At 42.5% G+C, this 27,914-nt stretch overlaps 1 protein-coding gene across 1 annotated transcript in view; it reads left to right on the top strand.

Moving 5' to 3' along the window:
* PTPRT (protein tyrosine phosphatase receptor type T) overlaps positions 1-21,596 on the top strand; it is a 308,933-nt gene extending 287,337 nt beyond the window's left edge. The window contains exons 19-31 of the mRNA XM_042883615.1: positions 558-634; positions 1,559-1,595; positions 2,926-3,023; positions 4,373-4,489; positions 5,726-5,919; positions 8,742-8,877; positions 9,816-9,965; positions 12,798-12,971; positions 15,101-15,232; positions 18,013-18,138; positions 19,510-19,673; positions 20,156-20,291; positions 21,009-21,596. Of these exons, the coding sequence (XP_042739549.1) occupies positions 558-634; positions 1,559-1,595; positions 2,926-3,023; positions 4,373-4,489; positions 5,726-5,919; positions 8,742-8,877; positions 9,816-9,965; positions 12,798-12,971; positions 15,101-15,232; positions 18,013-18,138; positions 19,510-19,673; positions 20,156-20,291; positions 21,009-21,062 (1,595 nt within the window). The 3' untranslated portion in view covers positions 21,063-21,596. The remainder of the gene's footprint in view (positions 1-557; positions 635-1,558; positions 1,596-2,925; positions 3,024-4,372; positions 4,490-5,725; positions 5,920-8,741; positions 8,878-9,815; positions 9,966-12,797; positions 12,972-15,100; positions 15,233-18,012; positions 18,139-19,509; positions 19,674-20,155; positions 20,292-21,008) is intronic.
* The last annotated feature ends 6,318 nt before the right edge of the window (positions 21,597-27,914 follow it).

Below are 27,914 nucleotides of genomic sequence, written 5' to 3'. Positions count from 1 at the left end.
GAACCTGCCATTTTGCTGCAGTGGGTTCTGTGGGTTGTGTAAAAGAGCTCTGATTTCCTTCAGTATTTTCCTTCTGTTCTTTGGATTACCTCACTTGTTATTTGTAGGATTTCTCCTTTAGTCTTCCATACCTCTGTTGTGGTCTGTTTATTTTTGTCCTGATTGTGTGTCAGCTCTTGTCTCAGTTTCCATGGGTCTGAGAAATCCAGGGGGGCTGTCACTTCCCAGGATGGAGATGGCTTTTGGAATGGAGATACCTCCTGAAAGACCCCCAGACCAAGCAGTGTCTTTGGTCTTTGCAAAAGCTCTGTAACAAATTACAGTGATGGCAGTGAACTTAATGAGCACTGAGTATGAACAAACATTAACCTAAAGATCTTACGTACAAAAAAAAGGGTGTATAGGAACTAGAACAGCTCTGATATTCTTTCAGTATTTATTTTTTTTATTATTATCATAAGTATTCAATTACTCACTTGCAGGAATTGGCAGATAAAATAAAGCACTGACAACGTCCTCTTTATCGTTACTGTCACTTTTCTCTTTCCTTCTTTCAGATGATCATTCAAGAGTGAGATTGCAGCTGCTGGATGGGGATCCTCACTCTGACTACATCAACGCCAATTACATAGACGTAAGGCTCATGGACGTTCCCAATGTGACAAACACTGCTGCTGACAAGTCTGCTCACCACTTTGTGGTGCATGTTACGTAGGGACAGACTGCTGGTCTGATGTGAATGACAGATGAATGTTATACAGACATCATGTTGTGACAGGGAGAAGGTTCTCGGTCTCCAGTCTCTTCTTTCTGACCAGTCTAGACAGATGGAGATTTCCTATGTTTGACAGCTCCACAAACACAAGTGGAATGTGGGGTAAATGCGTGATGTATGTGGAAATCAATATCAGCCCCTCACAATAACATTAGCAGATATCTGATTCTTACTGACTGCATACAGAGTCACAGTGCAGAAGGTGTGAGTGGCTTGACATTTTTTTTTAAGCATTGTAAAATAACTTTTAAAAAGCTGCCTTCCTTGCACAAACAGAACACTAAGTGACGTGCACTTCTTGTATGCGTCTCCTCATGCTTAGGAGCATGGCACTGTTCATAGGAGTATCTCTAATGGAAGAAACTGAAACATGCACTTACTAAAGTCACATACCACTGGCATTTAGTGTTATCATGCAGGGGAAAACTCACACCTTTGTTGTTTTTCAAGCACAAAGATTCAGCTTTTTCCAGTTTCCAGAGCTACCTGTGGGTTAGGCATGACACTTCTGTTTCTTGGAATGAGTAGTGGAAACTGTTCCATTCCTGTTTTCTCTTTGCTATCGTGAAATCCTGACACTGTGAGGTTTTTAATTAAATTACTTGACCAGAGTGAGATACCATCACTTAAAATCTAACAGGGCAACCTTGTTGCTTATCTTCAGGCACTCAATAACCAGCGTTGGTGCAGAGCAGTTCTTGCTGCCAGGAAGGTGAAAATGCATGTTGCTGTGTTTTGTTTAACTGTGACCTCAGGCCATCACATATTTGTCTTTTTTTCCAGGGGTACCACCGGCCTCGTCATTACATTGCAACTCAAGGCAAGTTCATTCTTGTATGTCTAAATATTTGTAAAATCTCTGCTGTTCTAGATTGCTACAAGAGTTATTTATAGGGTGACATCTTCTGTGTTGGGAATGTCTGAAAACTTGGTTTAGGGGAGCAAAAGGCAAGGAGATGAGATGTTCTAAGCTACTAAAGGCACTCAAACAAAAAAATCTAAATTATAAGAGTAGGCATAGAGATGACAGAACAATCTATAATGTGCCCGTTGTGCATGAAATACAGGGTTATAACTAAAAGGGACTTTATGGAGCTTGAGTTTACCTGCTGATGTGAAATTGCTGTGGGAAGGCAGTATGAATATGCCTGTGAGCGATGAATTTTTGTTAGTGGGAACTGGTAGCAAATTGCATTTGAACACCACCTTCTGTAAATTAGTTTGCTCTGCCTTTAGAAAGAAGCAAAAACCTCAGCGACACAATTGAACGCTGAGCATGTTAGATGATGAGCCTCCTAACTGCGGTTCTTTGCACTGGATTGCTGTTTTCCTACATCACCAGGCAAACTCTTTGGCCATAACCACTTTCCCTACAATTATTCATTCTCATTTCAGTGCATTCCTTCCTCCTTTGGAAATGTGATATTCACATAAATGACTCTGTTCTTAAATTCCACTTCATGATGTTTTCACGTTTGTCTCTATTGAAGGAATAAAGAACATAATAGAATAAAATCGGTATCTGGGTTTATAAGGGTATGGAGAATGCATCGTGGCAAAGAACATGGAGGCTGCAGTTTGGGCAGAGTGGCTGAAGGTTTTCATTTACAGGCTAGAAGAGAAAAGGGGAATAAGAGAAGAAGCTCTAGTCTAATAAATCATCTTTTGTGGATGCTAACTGTTTGGCTGTTGGAGCCCAATGATTTTCCTTGTAGGAACTCTCAAAAAAGGACTAATTTCTGAATGCTTTCTCTTTCATAATTAATAAACTATTAGGAATTCTACTGTTGCATCTGGTACAAATCTCAATACTGCCTTAATTGCAGAGTGACTGTGGGGTTCATCCCCATCCCTTTGCTTATACATTATTTCCTACTGGAACTGTCATCTCAGCTGTTTACAACACAGCCATCACCTCTGTTTCTGGCATGCTGGAATCCCAGATACCTACTGCAAGGAAGGTGAGGTGTCTGATCTGTCAGAGAGCTCCAGGCTGTTCAGTGTCTATAGCCCTGAGTCACAGAAAGAGGCACTGAAAGGGAGAGTAGGATCCTGTGAGAACAGCACAGTGGCAAGGGAACAACTGGAATGGGTTGTTGGCATTAGATGTACTCTCTGAAGATGTCTTTTTGTCTTTTCTCATGCCCCAGGGCCGATGCAAGAGACAGTGAAGGATTTCTGGAGAATGATTTGGCAAGAAAACTCTGCAAGCGTTGTCATGGTCACCAACTTGGTGGAAGTGGGCAGGGTAAGGGGACCATTTTCCTATCACAGAAAAACAAAGCATTGCTGGGTGTAGCGCTGGTGTTGATGCTGCACAATGCTCAGCAAGTGAAATTCTTTTTGCTTACTGTAGCGAAGAAAGGAATTAAACCACTCAGGAATTTTTTCCTATAAAATGCTAGATTTTTGTAATACTTAGCTGCTTCCCTTCCAGACTAATAAGGATCTTGTTCCTGCTGTAAGTCTTGCTTTAGCAGAGTTATACAAATTTATGCTAGCTGAGGAGCTGTCTCCTTTTTCAGTACAGAGGGAAAAAATGTACTTCTGTAATAATTATTCTTTATCTGTGTAATTTGAGTAATTTTCTACCCACAAAAATCTGGAGGCATGAGGACGTGCAACTGGTGTTTGAACTGATCAAAAGAGATTTTTAAATGATATTTCAAAGCTGAGAGTTGCTGATCATTTCAGAATATCACCGTTCTGTTGTGATGTGAGCCCATGCACAGCTGGATCCTGGGGCCACCTAGGGGCACTGGGCTCTTCATCATACACAGCTTTGCTCTCTTGGACTCAGCTAACCAGGAGTCTCTGCGTTAGCACAGGGCTACTGCTAAAGCTCACAGTGGGAGCAAATGTGAATGACTCAGAGGGACAGAGCAGCTTCAGAGAATAAGAAGGAGGCACATTTGGGATGTGCTTCCCCTGGCACGTTCTTCCCACTCCTGGTAGTCTTTGGTTTAGAGAGATTCTCAGCCAGAAACCAGCACTTCAAAAATGTTCTCCTTCTGTTTGTCACCTTCCATTCCCTTTGTACTAAAAGAAATGTTTAAGCAATATCTTATTCACAACTGCTAGTAATTCAACTGCTTTGTGTTTGATTTCCTTTAGATCTCATGTTTGAATCCTGCCTGGTTCTGTTCATTTATTGTTATTTATTCTATTCTACCTTCTACTGACACTTCAGTTTGAAATAAACTCCTCTGTGTAAAAAACAAACAAACAAAAAAACCAACAAAAAAATTCCAAATCCTAAACGGATCGTATAATCACAGCCTCTTTCTATGACTTGAAGTGGAATTTATAACCTGTTTTGCAGTAGCTGTTTGGTTGAGATTTTAGGTGCTGTTCCACCTCTTCATGCTGGAGCATTTAGTAACGTTACAGTCTTTGTTAACCTGTATAAGCTGCTCTGGCATTTATTTCTACCATTAGTTTTGCACGTAGCTTGTAAACGTGCTTTGCGCTCACATGATGAGGTAATTGTTTTCATGAGCCTTAGCTCATGTCTTCTTGAGAGTGGGGTAAAATGTGGATCAGCTCTGCCTCACTTGGAGCTAGTTCCTCTCAATATTTTCTTTCCCTTCCCACCAGGTGAAGTGTGTTCGGTACTGGCCAGATGACACAGAGGTCTATGGGGATATTAAAGTCACATTAATTGAGACAGAACCACTGGCAGAGTATGTCATACGCACATTTACTGTACAAAAGGTAAGGAAATCTTCGGTCAGCTGATCTTTTGATGTCACACTCAGTTTGTGATCTGAAATGTGAACTCTGGGTGGAACATCCAGAGGTATGGAGATGGGAACAGTTGCTGTATGGCATGTTTTCACTTCTGGAATCTAAATTTTTGACAGATATTCTCATTTTACTTAAACGTCTTGATGTAACAACAAAGGTAAAATCCACAGTGCCTGAAGCTTAAATAAATCCAAAAGCCAGCAGGTAGTTGGCTATCCCAATTCACAGCAGAAAACTGTAGGTGAAGAAAAGGTATCAGCTAAATTGGATACCAGAGAGGTTTCTTTTTCAAGAGAAATAAAGTAATAAAAGCTCAACTATTAAAATTGTCCCCAAATTGGCAGGATTTGGAAGATTTATGTTATATACAATTAGAAATTGAATATCTAAATGTCAGAGTACTCCAGGTCTGTCCAAATTACTTTCCAAACACTCAGTAAGTGGTTTTAAAGCTTTTCCAAAATACCTACTAAGCCACACTGGGAATATTGTTCAGGTTTTCTAGCTCATAAGGTCCACGTTCCATTGAATCACTGAAAAACCTGACAGGAAATGCTAATGCCAAAATCTGACAGATTAGTGAGCTCCACATACATTTCCTATATAGTAAAAGGTCACAGCTAACTGACATTTCTGTGTTACCCTTGACAAAACAAATACAGTTACAGCCAGTTTTCATGCACCAGTAGCATTGTCTCACCAGTAGGGCAAGTGGTGGATCTAGGTACCACTTTCTATCCTTTTCAGCACCAGCTTTAATCTCAAACTTGATATTTTTTGGCAGGAGGCAACAGAAAATCTACAGTTTCCTGGGGCCTCTGTATTTAGCTGTTCATTCCCCAGGCTTTTGCTTCAGTGTCTGAAAAAGGATTTGAGAGTGGTGGTTTATGGAGGTATCACCAAAAGCGAGATGGGCAAAGTGCAGCCCTGGTACGCTGGGGCAGAAGTCATCCTGTAATGTTCCCAGTGAACTGGTTTTGAACACTGAGACTACAGGTTTGAATCAGGTGCTGGCATTCACCTCCACAGTCCTCAGCTGTACTTTGCCACTTCGTTTGTAATTGGAGTGCATCTTGATCCTTCACCTTGAAATCTCTTGGAGTAAAAAGTAGTATAGGACATATTCCTGCACACGATTAGAGCTAAATTGTTCAGCCTTCTGTATGAGAGTAGGGAGCAGTGGGCGAAATGCGTTGACTGCAGTCTGGTGGCAGAAAAATAGAGGCTGTGCTGTCTCCTCAGAAAGGCTACCATGAGATCCGAGAGATTCGGCAGTTCCACTTCACCAGCTGGCCAGACCACGGGGTTCCTTGCTATGCCACGGGCCTCCTGGGCTTTGTTCGGCAAGTAAAGTTCCTCAACCCCCCAGAGGCAGGACCCATCGTTGTGCACTGCAGGTATGTGAGCTCTCGGTGCCTTTCCTCCATCAGGTTATTTTTTTTTTTCTGCTTTTTTTCTTCTTTTCGTCCAACAACGACAAACTACATTTTGTTTGTTTAAGAGTTTAATTTGTCGGCTTTGTGGGAAGTGGAGTCTGGTTTCTTTTCTAAAGTGGCAGCTTTGGAGCTTAGCCGGCGTGAATTGGAGATAAGTGGGTCAGAGAGGGCTGTTGGAATGTAGAAGACTCTCTGGTGGCCCATAGTCTCTTAGATGCTCACAGCAGAGCTGGGAAAATGGTAAATATCTGGGACAGCAAGTCCAGTCATTATCCACAGCAAACCTCATGTGGCAGTAGGGATGATGCCTACAAACAAACAAGGCTGCGGAGAGGGATTTTAAAGCAACTGTGCTTTTTTGTACCCACATGTACTGCAGTTTAGCTTTGCACGAGGGTCAGAGGTTTTATCTCATACGTTTCTCTGCCTTCCTGGGTATGGATACCAGCCATATGCATCTCAGCCTCCTCAAAACCCAGTCTGAATAGGAATTTCAGACTGAAAACCTGCCCAGTGCCTTCCAGATAGGAAATAAGAAGGCAAATGCCTGAGGAAAACTGCTTGGCTTTACAGCTGTGAGAATCCAGATTATTGATTTGCATTCTGGCAGACTCCTGGGCTGCTGCTGGTACTGTACACTTTCTGCTCTGTCTTCTTCCAGCTGAAGGCAAGTCTGTGCTGTGCAAGGCAGTACATGAGTAAGAAGAAGAGTGTCCCTGGCTTGGGGAACCCGCAGTTGGAGATGTAGTCAGACATGCTGATGGTGTTGTGAAAGCAGAGGCACCCAGGGCACAGCAGAGCCAGGCAAAGGAACCAAATCTCCTGAGCAGGACTATGCTAATCCTTACCACCTTTCTACATCAGCTTGCAGCACTGGAAAAACTGGGGGAAAAGGTTATACTGGATTGGATCAGTAGATTGTATCATTTATGTGGGTCATTGTGAGGCAGAAGAAAGTAACAGACCTCAAAACCGACTGTGCTAGTGAGTGTTGGATATGGGTCCATGTCCTTTTTTTTGACTTTACAGTGAAAGCGGTTGTGATTGTAGCATACCTTGTTAAGAAAACTCATTATTGCATGACTTCAAATGCAGAAAAAGACATTACTGCAAAAAAGGAATTTGGGTTTGTAGAAGGTGATTCTGCAGTCACAGTGCATCTGTTTTGAAAAGGAGATATGGACGCAGCACCAGGCCAGAGAGCAGAGCTGAGCGTCCCAGAATCTCAGCCTGAGCAGTGCACAGGCACTTACCTCCTAGCGATGGGCTCTGCCATCAGGAGGACAGTGAGATTATGTCCCACAGTTACTTTGAAAAGGAAAATCAGCTAAATCTTTTTTTAACTGTTTGGAGTGTTTGGTTTTTTTTTTTTTTTTTGTTTGTTTGTTTATTTTTTTTGTTGGTTTTTTTTGTTTTTTTTTTTTTAATTTATTTTTATTTAGCAAGTGATGAATCAGATCCATAATAAAATGCAGCTCAGCCAAAGGAGCTGTAGAAGGGAATTCTTTCAGAGCTTTCAGGGCTTGAATTTGCTGCCTTGGTGCTGTGACATGGAGCTAGCCTTGGAAAAAGTCTGAACCTGATTCATCGTTACCAAGAAAGCAAGAAGAAATTTTTCATCCTTCACATTTTAATGAATAAATGCTATTTCCTCTCTGTTATTTATCTGCTTTTGAATTTTAATGACTTGCTTTAAGTGGTAATTACCAAATTCTCCCTACCGATGCCTGGCTGGATATTATCACTATTCGATATTTATGAAGTGCTGGGGTCCTCTAAATATAGAAGTGTTATAACTATTTGTTAAAATTCTGAAAAGCTGAGAGATAGAGGAAATGCCATTTATTCATTAAAATTCTGCAAATGAAAAATATCTTCTCTCTATTCAGCAGTTGATTAATCTGGTCCATTAATGTATGGTCATTCATATCTCCTTGCTTTTGGCTCTGCTGGAGTTTTCATGCAACAGAAGTTTCCCCGATTTGAGCTGAGTTTTCCTTTTTTCCTTTGGTGTTATGTTTAGAGACATTCTCCTCTTTCTATCCTTCACACCTAAACAGCTTTGGATGATTTCCCAGGAGGGAAAGAGGACACGATGACAACACACTTTGCAAGAGATGCTTCAATTCTCATGTGCAGCTGGGGGGAGGTCTTAGCTGAAGGTTTTGAGTAGCCTCGGGCTCCTTTCTCTATAATGTTATACAATCCATAACTTGAAATCATCCTACTTGGGACCCAACCTTCTCATTAAGAAGGGAAAAAAAATGTTTGTGGAAATGAACTGATCCCCTCCCATTGAGCCCTCTTGAGTACACATGCATGCTTTTTAGTAGTCCCACGAGAAGGAAAACCTTGCAGAAGCAGATCCAACTCCCACCCCTTCTGAATTGGGTATCTTTGCAACCCAGAGGCTGCTCTCCCACATCCTTTGTGATGTGCATGCAAACTGATCTGTAAAATCAGAGTGACTAGTTTTGTAGAATGATGTTTTTGTTGACATTTGAGAAAACAAAGCTTTCTGTGTCCCTTCCTGGGCCCATTGCCATTCCCAGAAATATTAGTTCACCTCATTCTCTTAAATGCAAAGCTAATTTAACTAAGCACAAAAATCACACCATGGGGAGCAGCTTTCAGGAGAAGCAGCTGTGTCCATGCAGCTATTTTCTGTATAGCTATTTTCTGTGTAGTTATTTTCTGTATATCTATTTTCTCCTCCACAAAGCCCTGCCTCCGCTCAGTCCCTTGATTGTGTGGACCCTCATTGCCTTCTCTTTTTTTTCCAGTGCTGGGGCTGGGAGAACAGGGTGCTTCATTGCCATTGACATCATGCTTGACATGGCAGAGAACGAAGGTGTGGTTGATATATTTAACTGCGTGCGAGAGCTGCGCTCCCAGAGGGTCAATTTGGTGCAGACAGAGGTAGGTGCCAGCAGGTCTCCTTCCACCTGTGAAGCTCCTCTGCTTCACAGGGGCCCAAGCTTCATTAAGTCAATGCTTGCCTCCCCTGTGATGGGATTATACAGAACTTTCTTTGCTAAGGGTGGCCAGATGCATGCTGAATCCTGTTCACAAGCAGCTGCTCAGACCTCAAGGCAGGAGGACAAGCATTGATGTTTAGGCCTTAGCATTGCTGATTGATTTATTCTCACAGTAGAAGAGGTCACTGCTGAATCATTCGTAGGTGCACTGCAAACTCAGTACCTATTTTGTATCAAGTGCAAGCTCAAACTATGAAACATCCTGGATTTAAGCAGCGGGTGCAGATGAAGCAAGCTGCTCCTGAATGTACCATTTAGCAGCTGTATAAACTTCTCACAGACTGTTATCCCACTACACAAGTTTGATGTGCGTTCCCCTCCTCGTGGGCAGAGCAAAAGTCTGGAACAGAGAAAAACTTTTCAGGTTTCTCGTATCTCATGTTCTGTTTACAGAAACATCCTTTGCCAGAGTACCAGATTCTCTGGGAGCTTTGAAGAGACATGTGGAGCAGACCTACATTTGTGCTGTTATTGTCATTGGTCTGAAGCACAAACCAAATTCTCAGTGATAAAGAGACCATTGCCTTGCAATTGCCTCCTTGAATTCCCCCCTGGCCCAGCCCTGTTTTGTCCCTGCATTCCCAGTGCTGGTGATTTACCATTAGACTTGTAAATTTGAAATGAATACATGAGACCTCACATTCAGTGATGGATGAAATATGCTCACAAAGCTGTCACATAGCACAATGTGTAATTTGTCTCCACATGAAACTGAGCCAAATATGCATAGCAGGCATGACTTAAGAAAAAAAAAAGTATGATATTTCATGATCTGTAGTGAAAACATGACTTTAATATCTCATCCCCTCCCCTGTGCAGGAACAGTATGTGTTTGTCCATGATGCCATTTTGGAGGCGTGTCTCTGCGGCAACACGGCCATTCCAGTTTGTGAGTTCAGATCCATATATTACAACATCAGCAGGATAGATCCACAGACCAATTCCAGCCAGATAAAAGATGAGTTTCAGGTAATGTCATGTCTTGGTCATTGCAGTTGGTGTACTGAAAGTGTTTAATCAATTTCTGTGCTATTTTATGATTTCCAACGCAGCAGAGGAAAGTGACACTGAGATGAGGTCTGATTTCTGGTGATTTTTGTTGTGCTAGTACTGAATCAGGCAGAGGTTTGTTTTTAAGCATGAGATTTTCAGCCTTTGGCAAGGAAAAGTTCCCATCACTTCAGTAGAGCAAGGATTTTAATTTCCGCAGATAACGTTGTACTTCTCATTTCAGCAAATATTCAGTTGTTCATTTCCTTCTGTAATTTATGCAGAAATGTTTATGCCTCAAGGCCCCTTATTAACTGTTCCTGTGGCTTGTCTGTTGCTTCAGAGTCTTGACAATCAACTTGTTGATGTCCTTCCATACAAAGAGGGTGAGCTCCGTGAGTGCTGCTTTCTCTAATACTAATTTTCAGTGAATTGAAGCCCTCTCTTCACCCAGAACGTTTTTATGAATACTTTGTGGCCAGAACTGGAATGTCATATAATAACACTTACAAGTCTGGAGTAGCATTGTTTGACTGGAGCAAGAAACAAGGACTGCTGGGCTAACAGCAGTACTTATCCCACTCCGATAAAATGGGGCTTGGGACACAGAGGCTACCAGCTCTGTGCAAGGGCGCCTCCAACACAGCAGAGAACTCACCCTTCAGAACAGTGAACTAAGCTTCCTAGGCTGATTCTCAATATATCTGTAAGTCCCTTCAGGATTTTCAACCAACAACATAATGTTGTTGGAAATTTAGGGCAAGATAATTTTGACTGCAAAGAGAGACTGCTATTTATTAAGAAGCTGTTCTTAGTCAGCAGTGAAAAGATGGAGATTGCTTTTATTGTGGGAGATGCCCCTCTGTCCCCCAGCCAAGTGTCTTTTCCAGGAGGAAGCTGTCAGGAGCTTTCTGAGCTAGATGCCTCATTTGCTCCCTCTCTGCACGAAGACAGAATGTGTATGTTTTATCTGAAACCTTGCAGGGAATCATCAGGGTTGATGTAGTGAGATAAAGAGCGTGGATCCCAACTGATGACACTTCAATTAAAAAAAATATATCTGCTTTTATCAAGTGATATCAGATCTGTAAAAGCGTTTCTGGCTATGGACGCTTGGCATGAGGGAGCCGAAGCCTGACTTCATCAAGTGCTGCTGTACTATTAAAAAAATGACACCGCTCAGTGTGCTTATTTTGTCATGATAGGAAGTGAGATTTGTCGCCCGTGTGCTTGTTCTTTTGAGCTGCCAGGGACTGGCAGCTCCTTTGGGTAGGAAATGCTCCTCCATGCTTTGCATAAGAGGTTCGTTTGCTGTCTAGTACTAAGATGCTGTTTTTACAGGGGTTTGGCTTAAAGCATTCTTCAGCCTTAGCTGTTTGGCTTTAATGCATAGGATGGTATCTTTTGCTACAATCTTTATGTACCATTTCATCTAACTGTATCTATTGGTCCAATCTGTATTATTTAGGTCTCGCTGTCCCTCAGGTAAGACTGGATAGATTTCTCATGCACTGCACATTGCCTGAACGTATAAAAGCTCATTCTGGGGAGTCTTTATGTTCTGAGTAAGCTACAAAAAACAAGTGAGCAAGGGGAAGGACATAAAATAGTCAGGAGTAAATCACTAACAAGTTACTCACCTAATTATCTGCACTGTCAGAGATTTCAGGTTTCATTACTCTTCCCTGCCAGACTGCCTGCTTCCCATCCTAGGTAAGGGGACTTGTGTGCATAATTTAGAGCAACATGATTTCTGATGTTACTTTTCTGTATGTAACTTCCTATAACAGATGGTCTGACCCTTCTCCTTTCTCCATTCACAACTTCTCTTTGGATGAAATCAACCTCTCTGTAAAAATGGTTGGCCTCTCAGTATTTTGTGTTCATCTGTTGGTTGCAAAGGAATTCACAGCATGACTGCTTTGCTCAGGAAAGAGAACATGACAAGTGGAAATAAAATGCCATCAGATAGCTACTGATCTACCATGGCTTAAATGACAGTGTTAAAGATGTGTTCACTTGGATTTGCTGTTTTTAACAGCTGCTGAGTAACCTGGGCTGGTTTGTCGGTGGATAACACAAAAGAAAATTACATTTAAAGAAACACATTCTGTAAAGCTGTGGGAAAGACAGATAAGGGGAAAAGACCAACAGCAAGACCCCAGAGATAAGGTGTGACTGGGGAAAAGAAGCAGCCTGCATGTCTCTCCATGAGGAAAGGAGCAATCTAAATAACAGGGCAATAGCTTGACTGACTGTTTAAAACAAAACAAAAAAACCCAACTCTTTTCTCGTAGGTGTTTTTTTGTTAAAAGAAATTATTAGTTTGCCTGAGGAATCATGAGGTGGTTTGAACCCAGTTGGCCTGTGGGTGAACTCAGGGTACTTGTGTGCAGGATCTTCTCAAAGAGCAAGAATGTGTGCGTCCACCCTCGAAGGCTTCACTCCTTCACCAGGTCAAAGCTGCAGCATACCACTGTGGCAGCCATTTTCAGCCTCTGCAAAGAACAGAAACATTATCTAACTGCTGGGGTGTTTTACTGCTGGAATTTGTTACGTGGTATTTAGTGCCCTCCATTTATGCTGGGGCTTATGGTGTTTGGGAGGGCACCTCAGGAGGATGTGCAGTGTGATGTATTCTAGCAGCTTGTTCTCCGTGCTCGTTCTTTTTCCTTCTCTGGGATGCCAGTTCCAGAGTCTCTGTTCCTTGGCATAAGCATACAGTGGAGATGGCATTGTTTTTGGAAATGAATTCAAAGATGCTCAGCCTGCTTCTGTATTTCCTTCCCTTCTTCCCTGCCCCTTTCACAGACTCTCAATATTGTGACACCGCGGGTTCGGCCAGAGGACTGCAGCATCGGCCTTTTGCCGAGGAACCATGACAAGAACCGCTGCATGGACGTGCTGCCCTTGGACCGGAGCCTGCCCTTCCTCATCTCTGTGGATGGCGAATCCAGTAACTACATCAATGCTGCGCTCATGGATGTAAGCAGCTCTGCACATCCCCCCTGTCCCCTTGTCACTGCACTGGGTTTATTCCTTTTTGGGTTACTTTTCTGGGAGAACTGAATCAAAAGCAAGAAGCCTTTTTTTTTTTTTTTTTTTTTTTTTTCCCCCTCTGTAGTTTCTGAGTCTGATATCTCCAAACTGGGCAAAGCCACGTGAATTTTCTCTCCTTCACAGAAATGTGTCACTTGGTAATGTGATAAATCACAGCCTGTGTCGTTCTGCCTCAGGCTGCTGCAAAACTTTTGGCTGAGAACCTTGTGAGCGTGCAGTCTGAGGGTGCGTCTTAGAATGGCAAATGAACGAAGGGGTGGTGGGACAACTCTTCCCACTGGTTGCTGCACAGGTGGGAAGGGAAATGCTCACCAGGAGCTGCCACATCAGCTCTTTGAAAAGAACAGTTTGTGGCATGGAGTGAGTGATTTATCTGAGCTACTGCAGTTAAGAATATGGGATCAGATGTGCAAAAAGCTTTAGGGATGAAGGACATGAGCTAAGCTGATGTGAATCTGTCTGAAGGCATTTTCCCTTGCTTTGTTTACGGACTCACAGCATGGGGTGTCTATAGTGGCTGAATTGTGTTGATGGTTTCTTTTTACTGTAGTACCTAAACTGCTTTTGGGCAGAGGTGCCTTTGAACTGCTAATTACTACAATTGGAGTATATGTAAATATGATCTGGGGAGAAGTGTCATCCTTTTTTCCCCAGCACAGTTGAGTAGAGTCGTCTCTGTTATCTCCTCTTTCAGGTTTTGGGTATAGTGATACTACTGCATTTAAGAGGTTAAGAAAAATGGTGATAGAATTAATTTTAGATTTTTTGTTCACAAAACTGTGATGTTTTTATTGCAAATATGCTCAAGGAAACTTTTAACTTTCTTTCTTTAAAAAATGTTTTGTGCACTGGCAGATCTGCAAGTGCACAATCAGTTGTCTCATTACCTAGGGCTTGGGAATGTGTTTGCCTATTGTAGCTCCCCTCACCTTTAAGGCTCTCATCTCCTTCCACACAAAACTCTGCTAATCACTTTTATTTTGTATGAAGAAAGAAGAAGAGCCCTTCCAGACTCATCACTTCCCAACAGCTTTCCTTTTCCTTCTCCGTACTTTGCAGGGAATCACCTGCTCACCTGTGCACCCCAGAACGTGGTGCAGCCACTCTGCAGAGGGGTGCAGGACATGCACAGCACCCCTCCCACCATGGGCCCATTGCACCCACAGCTGGTTCGCAGGGAGGAGAAAAGGCAGCCCCTGCAGCCGCTAGCTTAATACTTACAGCATTTCTATATTTCTTTACTTTAAAACCAAAATCCGATTTAGGTATTTTTTTTTTAACCCAAATTATACCTTTTGATTCAAGTCTACTTCATAGATGTACAGCACAAAGGACGGAGCATTTGTAGGCTCATCTAAGCATTGCATGCCATCGTTGGAAAAAGAGATAACGTTTTGAGCTGCTGCCCTTTCATCTCAAAATGCCTCACAAACATTCATTACCACAGCTCTGCAGAGGTTCCGACCACAGTTTCTCCACTCTGTGGTTAGGGAAATTGAGGGCAGAAGGCTCTTCTGATGTGAAAGAATAGCAGCAGAAGTTGAATGCCAGCAATGTGACTCTGACCACTCCCCCATGTCCTGTTAAAGGATGGCTGCCACCCGAATGTGCCACTTGGGTAGCATTATGCCACTGGGAAGCAATGGCAGATGGGGGCTAATCCCTGCTCTAGTTTCTGGAGTCCACTGCAGAAAGGAGGAGTGCCTTTGCTTCTAGCTGTTTTGTTTCCCATTATTAACATTACTGATAGTAGTAGTAGTAGTAATAGTAGAATTAGTATTATTTGCTGAGTCTCAAAATATAAATAATTGATTTGGGTAATCTCTGCTCTTGTGACACCTCCTTAATGAAATGTCTTCATTGGGTGCAAAAGAATCCCATTATGAGACATTCATTCATTGCACAGCGATAACAAGGAGAAGGATATGTGATTTGTATAATCTGGTTAAATGGCTCAGATTGCCTAGCCATAGCCTCGCGGGTGTAATATTCGTTTGAATAAAAGTTGATTGAATTTTTTTTTTTTTCTTAAACTAATCTTATTCTTTTGTTAGAGCCACAAGCAACCTGCTGCCTTTATTGTAACCCAGCACCCTTTGCCCAACACCGTAGCAGACTTCTGGAGGCTGGTGTTTGATTATAACTGCTCCTCCGTAGTGATGCTGAATGAGATGGATGCTGCACAGGTAAGGGATTTTTCTTCATCTCAGGCACATAGCTTTATTCTTAGATCCAGGTCTTCAGGGGGTTTCTACAGCCATTTGCTTGTGACCAGTAAATAAAACAAAATAAATAATGGGAACTGGAATGTAACAGGCAATGTTTTGGGGTACTGTGGAAGAGCAAGGTTCAGGTCTACATGCTTGACTCCTTCTAAGGCAAGTAATTCTTACTGCGATTAACAGCGATTATCTGCGTATGCTGCTGTGGTGGGCCTAAGTTTCCTCCCAAACCAATTCCCATTTCCTCCCAGGCATATGTACTCCATGCCTGCCTGCTCACCCAATATTTCCAGAAGAATAAAACCCAGCAATACGCGGAAAACATCGTAAGGATCTTCTCCCTGAGCTTTCCAATGAGTTTTGGTAGTAGTGAGACGTGCAGCTCGCACTGCTTCTGGAGCAGCACGTTGTGCTGTGCATTTCTCATTCTTTTCTTTCAAGTGCCATGTGTTCCCTGGTTCCTTGGCTGCTGACCACAGTGTTCTTTTCAGAAGTCAAGGTGGCAGGGCAGGAGCTGCTGCACTGGATTGCAGGCACCTTGCTGATGAGTGGTAGAAGATAGCAGCTTTCAAAAAGGTGCAATCATGCAATTTGTGTGGAGAGTACGTTTGGCATTGCTAATTCACCCATTACAGCACTTGTTAAACAAGAGAACAGCCCTCAAGTAGCCGGTGCTTCTCGGATTAATTTTTCATTTGTCTCTTTGCTGTCTTTGAAGCCTCACCAGCCTTGAAGGCAGTCGGATCGTTGGCCTCTTTGGCTTGCTGCGCTGAGGGGAGATCCCTTCAGGTGAAAGCTGTGGGATTTCACTTCTGTTTGTGTAAGGGCTGTGCTCAGAAGTGACCCTCCTGATGACAGCAAGTCGCAGTCGTCTGTGCAGTCCTGGAGCCCACATGTGGGAGCAGATTGCATTTTTTCTTTTTTTTGCAGACTCTGTAAAGCACAGCATTTTCTACAAACCAGGAGTTCTTTCTCATACCTCGTTCCTAGAAAGCACAAACCCATCAGCCTCAGCCTGTTACTTTTGCCGACTGTCTTTCTGCCAAAGACTTTACCTGTGTTTTTTTCCCCTAGAATGTTGCTGTTTTTATCAGGTAGATTGCAGGCACAGGAGAGGAGGAGAGGAGGTTTGGCAGTGCATTAAGTCACTTTGACAGTCGTTCCAACATGGTGTCACCTACCTTGAGTCTGCAGCCCGTGCTGAATGCACCCAGCTACTGCAGGAAGTAGGGATAGCTTTAAAGTTTGTATCTTAAAAGCTCTCAAGGCAAGGTGTGAAAGTTTGATAGCAGTTTGAAGATGAGGTTTCTGAAGAGGAAGTGTAACTGTGTAGCAGCGTTATGCTTGCATTGTTGCTGTACAGCAGTGTTGTTATCTAGCTGCTCATTGTTGCCTCACCCAAGTGCGAAGCATGACACAGCTGTCAGTGTACAGTTGTGTGCAGAAGATACCACATCTGTGTGGCTAGGTGGAACATCTCGCTCATCTACAGGAGTAAAGCACAAAATACAAAACCTGCTTATATAGAAGCTGTGATTAAAAATAAGTATGCGGTTAATAAATGAAAATGTAGTAAATAGGGAAGTGAGCAGGGAAAAGTGCAAAGCAAACCATGTTTCAGAGAACACAACAGACCATTTTAAGCACTGTACAAACGTCAGTCTGAGTGATTGTTCACAGACCTGCTTTATGAACAGTGATTTTTAAGGTTAAGTTTAATCTTTCTGTTCTTTGCACTGCACCTTGAGGATGGTTCCTACAGCTCAGCTCCCATCTCCTTGCTTCTTGGGCAAATGCTTTGAGAAGAGGTCTGGAGGCTGCTTAAAAATCTGGATAAAGAGTGAAGATAACCTTCAAAGGAGAGCTTGCTTATGTGGGCTTCGTGTGCTTTTGTAATCTTGAGAAAATAACAAGGGCAAAGATGCATAAAATCTCATTACTATCCCACCCAATTTCAGCCCCATATGATCAAAGGAAGAACAGGAATAGAGAGTTAATGCAGTGGTATGCACACACTTGACATTATTACTGACAGTGATTGAACTTGAAAAGCTCGAGATCAAGTTCAAATGAGCACCTGGTGGTTGCAGAACTTCTCAAAAATTACTCTTGAAAATAGGAGGAAAAAAACCCAGAAAAATACAATCTCAGCGGAAACTCTTAATGAGATCTCATGCAAAATATTTTCTTGCCATGATCTATTTCCAGATGGATTTGAAATACTTAGATCGTAATTTGTGTGAATAGTAGGGTTTTGTATGCTGTGAATTCAGTGGTATCAGCATAAAAAGTTCATTTTGCAGAAAAATTCCTCTTTGCTTGAATTAATTTTGTTGGTGTGTGCCATTTCCTCGTTAACACCACACTTCTGTGATTTTATTGCATTTACCTGATCTTTTAATGTTCTTTTCTAACTCCATTTCTATGTAGGAACTTCATTTTTCTGCCACTTTCCTTCACCTTTACACCCTGGGTTCAATGGTTTTCATACTGAAAAAGACAAAAAAAAAAAAAAAAAAAAAAAAAAAAAGTGAAGCTTCTAAAATACATTTCTTTTTGTCTTCACACTCATAATATCAAGAAGTTTCCTGAAGCTAGAAAGAGGTCTTTTCTGAGCAAATGCATTCTGTAACAGAGGATTGGTTATGGATTTTGTGCTGGCTGTCTGAAGTGAGACAAGACTGATGATATATTCCCTTGTTAATATTAAGGTGCTTTCTGTTTCTTTTCGATATTCTCACCAGCTCTGTGTGCAGTACTGGCCAGAGAAGACGTCCTGTTGCTATGGCCCAATTCAAGTAGAGTTTGTTTCAGCAGACATCGATGAAGACATCATCAACCGGATATTCCGGATCTGCAACATGGCCAGGGTAAGAGCAGTGAAATATCACATTCCTTATTTATTCTCACAAATACATTTTGGCATGGGAAAGAGGCAGAATCTAGTCTGTGGTTCTGAGATGCTGAATCGCTCACCTAGTAACAAAATTCCACTGCAGAAATTTAGTAGCTACTTCCTTTAATTAACATTTAATTGCATTAGTCTATATTGGTGAAAGCCTTTTGGGCTGAAAGTAGAAAATGGATGGTATGAGCTGAAAATCTGGATTCGAATGGAGTGCATTTTTCTGTATATATTTGAGAACAATTAATCCATTAGTAGAAACAATAAAAGTATCAGCATCATAGGAAATAAGCTGGAATAGTATCAACTGCTCCCTATCTGTCAGCTGCTCTGCAGTGTTTCTGAAGATAAATGCAATATTTACCAGCTCGATTGGGATTCCTAATTGCCACTGTTCTCCTATAAATAAGCGGCTGCCATTTCTGCAAGCAACTTTTTGTCTGTATCCCTCAGCCCCTGTATAGCTGGCATGATAGAAGCGAGGTTTGTCTGCACTCTAGACCCGTGCAATACAACTTCAGGGCTGCGGCAAGAGTTTCAGCAGAGGATTTTTCTCCCATTAATTGTTTCCCAGATTGATTAAACTCTTTTTTTTTCTTTCTTTCTTTCTTTTTTTTTTTTTTTCCCCAATCAGAAGTGGAAATAGGCTCCAGAAATTGCATTTCCATACTGTCTCTGATTGTGTAGTCAGAGCCTGTGCAGCCATTCAATTATGTCATTGTGGAGTGAGTCGTGGGGTCTAACAATGTGAGCAGCTGAATCAGTTACCTCTGCTCCACCCCACATCCCAAGCTGACTGCCACTGAGCTGGGGACAGCCTTGCAGTCCCGTGGCTGATAACACTGCATGCTGAAACTGCCTTGTAAATGCGCAGCTCTCAGGATGGGTGCTGTAAACTCACATTTCTCACACCCACCTGCATTCAGCAGCAACATCCACTTCTAAATCCTTATGAGGATCTTTTCTGCCATAGTACCCAGAGATTTTTTTGAGGACTGTCTTTGCCATTACGTGCTTTGACACAATGAACCTCCACCACAAGGTACCAGACGAGACATAGCTGATCCATTCTCTGAATTCAGTGAGACATTTTTTCTCTACTGGAAATAAAACAAGGGGTCCTTAGCATATAGTTTCTGCCTGGCTTCGTAGCACCTGAGATCATTGTTATCACCCAAAATATGGAAAACTCCTTGTTCCCTGCTGTATCATGCATGCAGAGTGGAGAATTCTAGCACTGATACCAAATTAAGATGTGTGATCAGTGCCCTCTGCTTCACCCTCTCTCTGCTTCCTGCCCCATTCCCTTTAGAATTGCAAATGCTCTTTGTTTCAGCCCCAGGATGGCTATCGCATCGTTCAGCACCTGCAGTACATTGGCTGGCCAGCATACCGGGACACCCCTCCATCCAAACGCTCACTGCTGAAGGTGGTCAGGAGGCTGGAGAAGTGGCAGGAGCAGTACGATGGGAGGGACGGCCGCACTGTGGTCCACTGCCTGTAAGTAGGGCTGGAAATCGTCTGTAACCTCATGAAATAAGTCCAGAAGGTTGATTATGTATCAGTCCAAACCTGCTGGTTTGCCAGGCTTCATCTGGGGAAAATGAAGTTAAATTACATTTGTAGCATACTTTAAGTCGAATACTGTGCTGCATTATAACTACCTGACCCAGAGTTACTGACTGTGGTGAAGAGGAGCCAAAGACTGCTGCTCTCTGCTGTGAGCCCCACAGGAGTGAGAAGAAGCAGAGCAGTGCCCAGGGCTCCCTCTCCACTGCTTCCAGGGATGGCATTAGCCTTTCCCTTGTGCCATGGCTCTGCCAGCTCTCATGCTGCCCTGCAGAGCTGCACTTTCACAAACCCATGAGCTTCCTCAAGTAGGCTGGTGAACGCACCCCTCTCTTGGTGTACGTGCTGATTTGTAAGCTGTGCTTTCATCCCTTGCCTGGCTTCATCTGTTGCCTCTTTTCTTCTGCACCCAGGAATGGTGGGGGACGAAGTGGCACCTTCTGTGCCATCTGCAGTGTGTGTGAAATGATTCAACAGCAAAATATCATTGACGTGTTCCACATAGTGAAAACGTTACGGAATAACAAGTCCAACATGGTGGAGTCACTGGTAAGCTTGTTTCCTGCACTTTTCTCCACCCAGCATAGGCATGGGGACTTCACAATAGGTATGAGATTTTATAGTTTAGCCCAGCATGAATCAAAACCACACATACCATAAATGCAGCAGGATTAAAGCCAGCCCTGCTTTGGCATGTGTGAGGAATCTCCCAGTCCCACTGCTTCTCTCCTTGAATAGATGTGGAGCAGCCACCCTGGCAGCAAGGTGGGTAACATCTCCTGCACCCCAAGCTTCTGTCACCTTAGCTATGGGTAGCAGGTAGAATTTGTCCTCCTGTATATGCATACAGCCTGGTGCTTGTTGCTGTGACATGCCTTGAAATCATGGAGGGAAGAGAGTGCACCTCAGACCTTGCTCCCTGCAAGAGAGAGATTAAACCATCCTGAGTTCAGACATCCCAACTGATCATGCTGAATTCTTTCCTCAAAAGCCACATGTGATGAGGGTGTGAAGCAAATAATGAATAGCCCATTGAGTAGCTGTCTCTTAGAGCATTTTTCTCTTCCACTGATTATGCCGACTCTTAACAATACTTGTTTACTATCACATAGAAATGCAATTAATGTTTGCCTGGTCCTGTCAAACGTACAGGACCATTAAGACCAGTAAGAAAGAGAGAGGAGGCATTTTTTTGCAGCTTGCAGGATGAGTGTCCGAACAGTTCACCTGTATCCCAGTGTCACTGACTTCTATTGTCTCTTTCAGGAACAGTATAAATTTGTATATGAGGTTGCACTGGAATACTTGAGCTCCTTTTAGCCCAGCAGAGAGAGGGGAGCCTCCGACATGGCAGACCCCGACCCCTGGCAGATGCTTCTCCCCTGTCCCACACTAGAAAGAGGTAACAAGTGTGGGAAGGAAAACCTCTCCTTCTTGGAGAAAGAGACTGAGACTGGACGGACCAGCTGGAAGGAGGAGATGATGCCTGTATTTGCTGCTGCCTGCTTTCTATTGGAGCATCTACCGCTTCTTAAATAACCTACTGTAAAAATAAGAGAAATGGGAGACAGGCTGAAGGACTGGACTTTCTAATCCCCTCTGACTTCTCTCCTCTTTAGGATCGTATTTTTGCTGTCCTTGCTGAAGAGTGGGGAAAGAATGAAACTTTTAGGAAATTCTCTTCTAAATGTCTCCTTTTTAAGTTATTATTTTGTTCTCAAATCCCAGTCTTTAATTTTTGAATTTCATGCAGCAGTCATTTGGGAAAAATGAGATAGCCATAGGGAATTTATGAAATGTTTCATTACGATTTGCCTATCTTATCTGTCTTTGTTTTATCTTCCAAATGAAAAGGCCAACACCAAAAAACACTGAATATCTTTCCGCATCTGGTTCCTTTTAGCATGAAGATGGTGGAGATGAGGAGTTAGTTGTTCATGGATTTGCATCTTGGCTTCTCCACATTTCCCCCCAGTTTCTCCCAAGGCTGTGCATGAACTGGTTACATCTATCTGGTCCATGTTAGTTTCAGTGCTGGTGAAGCAATATTAATGAGTTTCCCAGCCACTTAAACCCTGAAGTTAAATATTTGCATCAAACAAATTGCATTTGTCTTGCAACTTTGGTAACGATGTTACCATATTTTTCAAGTATTTGCTGGGGTGCAGTGTGTCTTTGAAAAACAGGGTATAAAGTAGGTATTATTGTTCATATACTATGTATTATTATTTTTTAATTTATTATTTGTATTGCTGTAGAACTTAGGACCCCTAGTCCTGACAGGTCCCTGCTGAACTAGGCTAGGCACTGTGCAAATGAAGAACAAAGAAGGTTCCTGCTCAAGAGCTTTGAATCTGAAGGTAATCTTAAAATTGAGTTTGATCAGGTTTTCCTCGCTGTTCCCAAACTGTTGTACAGTCAGACATAATTGAGTGATTTATTCAGATTTCCATCCCCTGCAAATTTAAAATGGTAACACATCCAAGCTGCAGGAAAGGTGATGGACATACAAAGAGACCTGCTCTGGCACCTGCTAAGAAAAGGCTTCAGCCAGCACAGCAACTTTCCATCTTAAGCAAAAAGGCTTTTCTTTTGTTCTGCAGAAACCCCTGTGCAACTCTTCTTCTTTGCAACAAACATCAGAAGAGTTTTGCCATGGTTCTGGATCTTGCTTTGACTTCTTAGAAGCTAAGAAATTGTTTTTCTGAAAGAGTTTGTTTTAGGAGCTAATCACTTAGGTCTACAGGATAATCTCTGTGATTACTCTGAAAGGAACAAAGGATTTATGACATTCAGTATTTCAATTTAGCCATTTATTTATTCTGAGAGTGCAGGGATCCGAGATAGTTCAGCGTGTAAATTAGATTCTTGGTGATATATGTTTCTTCAAACATAGACTTGCTTAAAGCTAGACAGGAAGAGTTTAAGGACATTCCACTTTCTTACCATTTCATAGTATTCCACCCTCTGGTAAGTGCTCAGAAACTGCTGGGAGCTCAGTCGTGTCAATGCCTCGCAGAGAGAGCAGCAGAAGCTTAAAAAAATTTACCAATTCCATATATAAATTCAAAAGGCACCTCTGCTTCATGGTCATTCTTTGCTTGATAATTATATCTTTGTCTTGACAATTAAATCTGATTGGAACCCTTATTGACTCAGATATAACAGTACCTACAAAAAAGTTACCATCTCTGTCAGGACCTGCAGCAGTCTAAGAAACAAGGCTTACTGTTTGGAAATGGAAATGAGAGATTTGCATAGGATGCTGAACCACCGAGCTCTTGTTCTTTCCAAGAAGCTTTGGATTCTTGGCTTCTTCCAAGTGAATACCTTGAAGGTCTCAGGCAGTTGTGCCACAAAGCGTCAGTGGGAACCCCCTTCCAGGTGCCTCTGCTGTGTATCAGATAGGGCCCTGCTTTCTGCAAGAAATCACTAAATCAACATTGGGTTACACTGGGGCAGCAGGTGAATGTCTGCTGTTTCACAAAATAAACTAGTTGTTCTATTTTTTTTTTTTTCTGTTGCTGCTAAGCTGCACAAACAACTCTGCTGTAGAATAAAAGGCAAAGCAAAATTATGACATCTGAGAAGGAAAGGATAATATTACTGTTTGAATTACAGGTGGTTTGCTTGGGGGCCGTTTGCAAAGAAGAGGAAAGAGGGAATCCTGGTCCCAGGATAGGATTTTGCAATTGCCAAGGTGAGAAGAAGCTACCAGCAAAATGTTTGTGACTTCACTAACTCCAGAAAGCCAGAGGGAATAACTCCCTATGGATGCTATGGAAATAATAATTAGTATTTAGCATTCTGTTAATTTTACATGGAAACTAGCATACCCATAGGACCCTTTCAGGAGTTACTGAAAGTCTAGTTCAGGCACTGAAGTTAATGGCCTGGGTAAAAGGAGTAGAGAGGTATAATAAATGGCAATATAACCAAGAAATGAATGGTAGAAGGTAGGTTCAGGCTAAGCAGTAGCGTGGAGGAAAGTGGATTACAAAGGCAGCAGTCAGCCTATGAGAGGGATGTATACATGGAGAGAAGCAGGTGTTGGATAAGCCAGGCAGAAGAGCTCTTGCAGTGAAGTTGTTCAAGGTCCTGAGGTAGGTTTAAATGTATTTTCATGGTATGAGGCATGCTAGTACAGGGTCAGGTGCAAGCATCAGCTGGCTCGCAGTTATGCACCACATGCTTTTAGCCCTCTGCAAACGCAGAGTGATAGCATAGATTTCAGTGAAGGGTCTTTAAGCTACATTTTACCTTATATTTGCAAGGAACAAGTTCAGTGCAAATCATGGTGGTTCATACAGCCCAACTGTTAGCCACAACTGACTGTGTGCCAGCTCAGGTCTGTGTTTCAGCTTTCTGGTGATGTTCAGCCTACAGCCAGTGTGGAAGGGTGCAACCACTATGGGTGATGTTGGTTGTGGTCCAAACTGTTCCATCATCACACACAGGTACACTGATTTTTGGGAACCCAGCTCCGGTCTGTATTGGCTCAGGCATCTTTGCAGTGTTCTTTCCTGCACAATGCTAATATGTTGAATATGAATTAATGATAAAGGGAAAGAGAAAAGAACTTGCTGTAAATAACTTTCTTACCTTGAGGTTGTTTAAACTGTGGAGAGGAGCCTGTAGCAACATAGGTGATGTGCTTGAAGCAAGATTGTGGATGTTGGGTCTGTTTCCTCTGAGAAAGAGAGAAATTTTGAGATAACAAAGGAGGCTTTCTCACTCTTGAAAAGATTGACAACCAGGACAAGCTTTCCAACCTAAGTATTGCCTGCTGCAGTTGGGGAGTAATAATGTAAGGCAGAAAAGGGGAGTTCCTCAATGACTGAGTTTTAGGCTGTGTAAGTATGATATTGACAGTATTTGAATAGTCCTAATGAAAACACTTGTTCTCATTCTGACATCCTTCAGGATTGGGTGAGAACTGTTTGTTGATAATATAGTATTGGTCTGAAGTGTAATCTGAAATTCAGAAAACTAGAAATAAGAAGAGTAAGGGTACTATGGGACTATGCCATACACAGGGCCTGGAACATCTTAAGTTATTAAGAAGTGTAACTGAAACAAAGAATTCCAGATCTACCTAGGCCAGATGCTGGAGAAGGAGGAACCTGAGCTGTCAGCAGGAAAGAGATAGAGAAAAATCTCTACAAGATACAGAAGGTCTTGACAATCTGTTGGTTTTTTGTTGGTTTTTTTTTTTTTATTATTTTTAATTTTTTTTTTTTAATCTGTGAAAACTGCATCCTTTGCTGCCATCTTTTGTTATTTTTTCCCCCCAGGGGAAAGAATAAATTTTCTTTGTAAAGAAAAGTGTAGTTGACCTTCTGTAGATGGACTTGAGATACTTGTTTATTAACGTGAAGGAAACAGACTGGAGTTGGTAGTACAATGTCAGTGTGAAGGTAGAGACTACTGGTGGCAAACAAGCAGATGGGAACTGGTGGTTTTATTTAGTAAATTGAAGTAACTGATGTTCTCTGATCAGGGAAGTAGGAGACATTTCAGTTCATGATTGAAATTCATTAGCAAAGTTGCCTGGAATATTGCCATGCTTAGTTAGCTTCAGCTAGTTTTATTAGTGCACTGGTTGATCCCCCTTGGTTTATTTGCATTAGAGCCACTTAAGTGAGCTAGAGTTGTCCGTGTTGGTCCACAGACACCAGGTAATCAGCAGTGAAAGATTTTTCCGTGCACAGAAAACCCTCCTGTCACCTTTTGCACCAAATCAAGCCACAGTTCTGCATCCCATCTCTCCCATTCAGCCCCTGTCCACATGGTGCCCACATTTTAAGAATGCCCAGGGAACTCCCAGAACGTTGGCAGATATCATGGGCAATGTCTGTGAGCCCTGAGTGGTGTGGTCTGTGCACTCTGTAGGGCAGAGGTGGGAATCGCAGAGCGTAGCTTTTGCCTAGGGAAACACATATTTGTGTGTCAGTAGTTTCCTACCTTTTATTCTGGATCTGTAAGCTCCCTGTGAGAACGTCCAGTGGCAACGCAAGACCCCACAGCAGTAGTTTTAAGTCTGCAGATGGTAACGTTGTTTTTCCATGTAGTTTGCATGGGTCCTTGAGGAGTAGTTGGTGGGATTTCCCCTGGGAATCTCAGGCCAGGCACTGTGGATGTGCTGCTCTTGGTGTCCCTTGGTCGGAGGAAGGAGAGAGGCTCCCATCTGCTGCAGTTGTTCTGAAGGCAGCTGTCTGGAAGAGAAGGAGAGGATAAAGAGAAAAGCAAACAGTGGAGGAGGATTAAATGGTGTCCTGAAACAGGTGAGAAACTTCCACTTTGTTCTGTCTCTTATTCTTGCAGGGATATACTTATGTCTTTCCTACTCTTCAGAGTTTGTGCCAGGATCATAAAAAAAACAGGTAGTAACACCTTCCACTCTGCAGAACTCTCTAGAGAGGGAGCAGGCAGTGTAGCAGAGGGAATAAATCCCCAGGGACAAAGATAAAAGATTTCTTTCAGAGGAACCTTCAAATCTGCAGTGCCTCTGTCACACTGTCAGAAATCTTTGCAAGTCAGCATGGAGCATTCTGGCATATTCCTCCATTGCAATTCAATGCAAATGCTGCAATGTTTTCCACATCCTGTAATAAATTTAAACAATATCTCATTGGTAGCGCAGTTCACTTTTAGTCATTGCAAAGGGCGTCTCAAGAACTTGGTTTGATTCTGCTGTATTCTAATTTGAGGTACAAAGTTCACTCCAGCTTGTTAGGAACACGGATGGGACCTTGTGTTGAAAGTGCTTCAGGATGATCTCTGCTTGTGAGTGTGAAGCTCCTCCTTGAAGTATACCTCCTTGAAGACCAGAAAGTGATAGAACAGAATACTGCACCTTCCCTGCACAGACCTTTCCAGGAGCAGAAACTGAGAGAGCCAGCTAATTAAGGTTTGGTATACAGAAGAGAGTAACGAGGATTCTGTTAACCCTCCTACATTCATACCTATTTAGATTGCAGTCTTCTATAGCCATACATACATGCTATACAATTTAAATGCAAGTGCCCTTCCTTTCCCTGTTCCCCAGTTCCCTGTAGCTCTTCCTCCATTGAGGGCCATCCAACAGCATAGAAGCAAAGCACACTTTCTGCAGTTTTGGCAAGGGATGCTAGGGAAATGTATCATGTAGTATATGTTTATTGACTTGGACAAATATCAGTCATCTTCCTCATCATAGAAACACCTGAAGGATGTGCAGCTGAGTGTAGCAGTTGAGCACATTCATGCATTTTCATACACCAAGGCCAAATCCTGGCGGTTCTGAGTTTGATGGAGAGACAAAAAAACTCACTGACTTCCAGTGGTCTCAACTCTGGAATCTTTATTTTCTGTGTTAAAAGATTTTTAAAGTCTCCCTTGTAAACAATACATGGCATTCAGTATCTACAGCTTCACATCGGATTTGTGAAAACCTGGCAGCTTCTTCCAAAACAAGCAAAATCTTTCCATCCTTGTCCCAGTGCATTTGGCAGGTTGTTCACCCTTATTCTCTGGTTTCAACCCACACCTTAAGAAACAGAATTATGCAGCAGACTGAATGAGAGATGCAGTGTTTTCGTAGTATTTCTTTGCAGAGGGAAAAAAAAAAAAAAAAAAAAAAGAAAAAGAAAGAAAAAAAAAGATAAAAACATTTTTCCTGCAAACCAGTTCAGTGTGAGCGGATGCGTGGCCATGAGCCAGTTCACACAGTTGGCAGTGAGGTTTGCTGGTTGTTGTGATGTGATATATGCCATAGGTGTAACCTTTGGGATCAGTCCTGGTCTGTTCTGTACAGGTTTCCAATGGAATAGGGGTCACTGGAAGCAGTTATTGCAGGTGATGGTATTTCAGCGAAGGTTTTGTAAGGGAGATCTGTTACCCTGGAACACAACTGTTTGGGGGACTTGGTGAGGTGCTTGAGCAGGTGGCTCTGTGGAGGTGTATGTCCTTCTGTGAGCACTTCATCCTTCACTGGGCACCTCCAGGAAATCGTGCTTGTGTGCAGTTATGAAGGAATGCATTTGCAGGGGTGTTTTTGGGTGCATGGCCGGCGCTTCACAAGCTTCCATGAGTTTAGCTATTCGGAAAGCCTCTCCAGGGCACCTGATGGTTCTTGGCATTGCTGAACTAGCTCTAGCACTTCCCATGCAGGACTTACATGTACATGGAACA

The sequence above is a fragment of the Lagopus leucura genome, unplaced genomic scaffold, assembly GCF_019238085.1.
Source record: "Lagopus leucura isolate 7727_CA_CO unplaced genomic scaffold, USGS_WTPT01 Super-Scaffold_100039, whole genome shotgun sequence".
Lineage (NCBI taxonomy): Eukaryota > Metazoa > Chordata > Aves > Galliformes > Phasianidae > Lagopus > Lagopus leucura.
The sequence above is the reverse complement of the archived record's forward strand: the minus strand, read 5'-3'. Positions and strand labels throughout refer to the sequence as shown.